Consider the following 1,821-nt stretch of genomic DNA (forward strand, 5'->3'; position numbering starts at 1 on the left):
TCTTTTTGGAACTCGAGGTGCTACATCTAGAGACCTTGACACCTAAGAAAATTTATATTCCTCGTTAAATCTTACTCACAACGAAGAATGGTTCGAGTCTTAGCTAAAAATAATTCGGGGTGTTACATGTTTAAATAGCTAAGTGTACATATTCTAAGAAACAAAAGAAAATCAAAATACATAATAAGAACTGTCATTCTCATTTTTTCATTTGAGCAAAAAGAAAATTGAAGAGAGAAGAAGAACAAAGGGAGAAGAAATACCTTAAACTGTAGCAACACTTTTAGAAAATGGAAGATGAAAGAGCTTTGAGTAGATGAAGAGATATTTGGACCCGTGGGAAGTAGAAAGAGAAAGCTAAGTTCTATATTTTGTAGTAAGTATAATGAATAAGCAAATAAAGACACGTGTCATATTTCAGAATAAAGATGTCTCCCAAAATATGAATGAAATTTAATAGCCAATCAAATAGGGCCACAAATAGCAACATATTAAATGCATCACAGTACAATCTAAATAGCTTTTGGTTCAATTCTGTAATGTCTTGTTCGTCCAAGAGGTGTCATTTCTAAATAAGGGATAATATTAAAAAAATAATATAAATATAAATAAATAGAAGTAATGTAAGTAGTAAATCCTACAAGGTTTTCTTACTCTTGCCTCTTTTTCTTCTCTCTAGCCTACAATTAGGCTCTATTGATCGGTTCATAGTTCTCATTCAAAGATGATCATTTTGAGGAGCTTCGACGAAGAGACCTTTGAGGTCGATGAGGCGGTGGCGCTAAAATCGCAGACAATTAAACATATGATAGAGGATGACTACAATAACACCATCATCCCTCTATCCAACGTTACTAGCAAGATCTTAGCCAAGGTCATCGAATACTGCAAACGCCATTTGGAGGTTCCTAAAGCTGAAGATAAGACCCCTAAAGAGGATCTAAAGACTTTCGATGCTGAATTCGTCAAAGTTGATCAGAGCACCCTTTTCAATCTCATACTGGTTTGGATATTTTTAAATCTTTATGTATATCTTTATTAATTCTTATACGTTTCTGATTACGTCGGTGGGATTGTTCAATTATTGGTGTGCTTGATTGTTTATTCTATAATTAATTTATCTAAACAACTAGAAAGAGGCAAAAAGTCAATAACTTTTTTATATTCTAAAATTATAGTCAAATAAAGTATGTGACTCTTATGGAAGTATCATTTAGCAGCTAAGGATGTGGCTTGGTTGTTAATGAAGTGGTTGAGAACCATGAGATAACGGGTTATGATTCCATATGGAGTCAAAAAACACTAGGTGATTCTTCCTCATCTGTCTTAACCTCGTGAAAGAGTCACTTAGTACTTGTTGCTGGTGGGAGGTGGCAACAGACACCACATTCAGAACTGATGAAGTGCTTTTTTGGCTTGACTGTTTTTTTCTTCATTTCTGTTTATTAGTCTATTCAATAAAGATGTCTTCTTGTTGCTAGAACTTTTCAAATTATTAAATCCACTATTTTATTTGTTAGAATGTACAACATACCATATGTAATTTCACAAGTGAGGTTTGGGACCTTACCTCCTACCTTGTGAAGGTAGAGGGGTTGTTTTCCGAAGACCCTCAGCTCTAGTAAAACATATTAAAGCATGAAAAAATAAGTCATTTCAGAAAAAGAAAAGGGTAGTATCAAAACCAAAAAGAATGAGCATATTTATATTTGGAAGTTCTTTAACTTTCCATTTACCTTAGGGACATTCTATTGTAGGGTGAGGCCTAATGGTTGATGAATGGGTTGAGAACCATTTAGTGATAGAGTTACTTAGTCTAAT

The 1,821-nt window shown here is 33.7% G+C and overlaps 1 protein-coding gene across 1 annotated transcript; it reads left to right on the forward strand.

Moving 5' to 3' along the window:
• Nucleotides 1-724: 724 nt before the first annotated feature.
• On the forward strand, nt 725-1,461 carry LOC125833292 (SKP1-like protein 1B). Its single transcript, XM_049512438.1, has 2 exons — nt 725-1,003; nt 1,450-1,461. The coding sequence occupies exons 1-2, from the start codon at nt 725-727 to the stop codon at nt 1,459-1,461; spliced, it is 291 nt and encodes a 96-aa protein (XP_049368395.1).
• Nucleotides 1,462-1,821: the final 360 nt, after the last annotated feature.

Source organism: Solanum verrucosum, unplaced genomic scaffold (genome assembly GCF_900185275.1).
Source record: "Solanum verrucosum unplaced genomic scaffold, falcon-dt-bn FXZP01000274.1, whole genome shotgun sequence".
NCBI classification, from domain to species: Eukaryota; Viridiplantae; Streptophyta; class Magnoliopsida; order Solanales; family Solanaceae; genus Solanum; species Solanum verrucosum.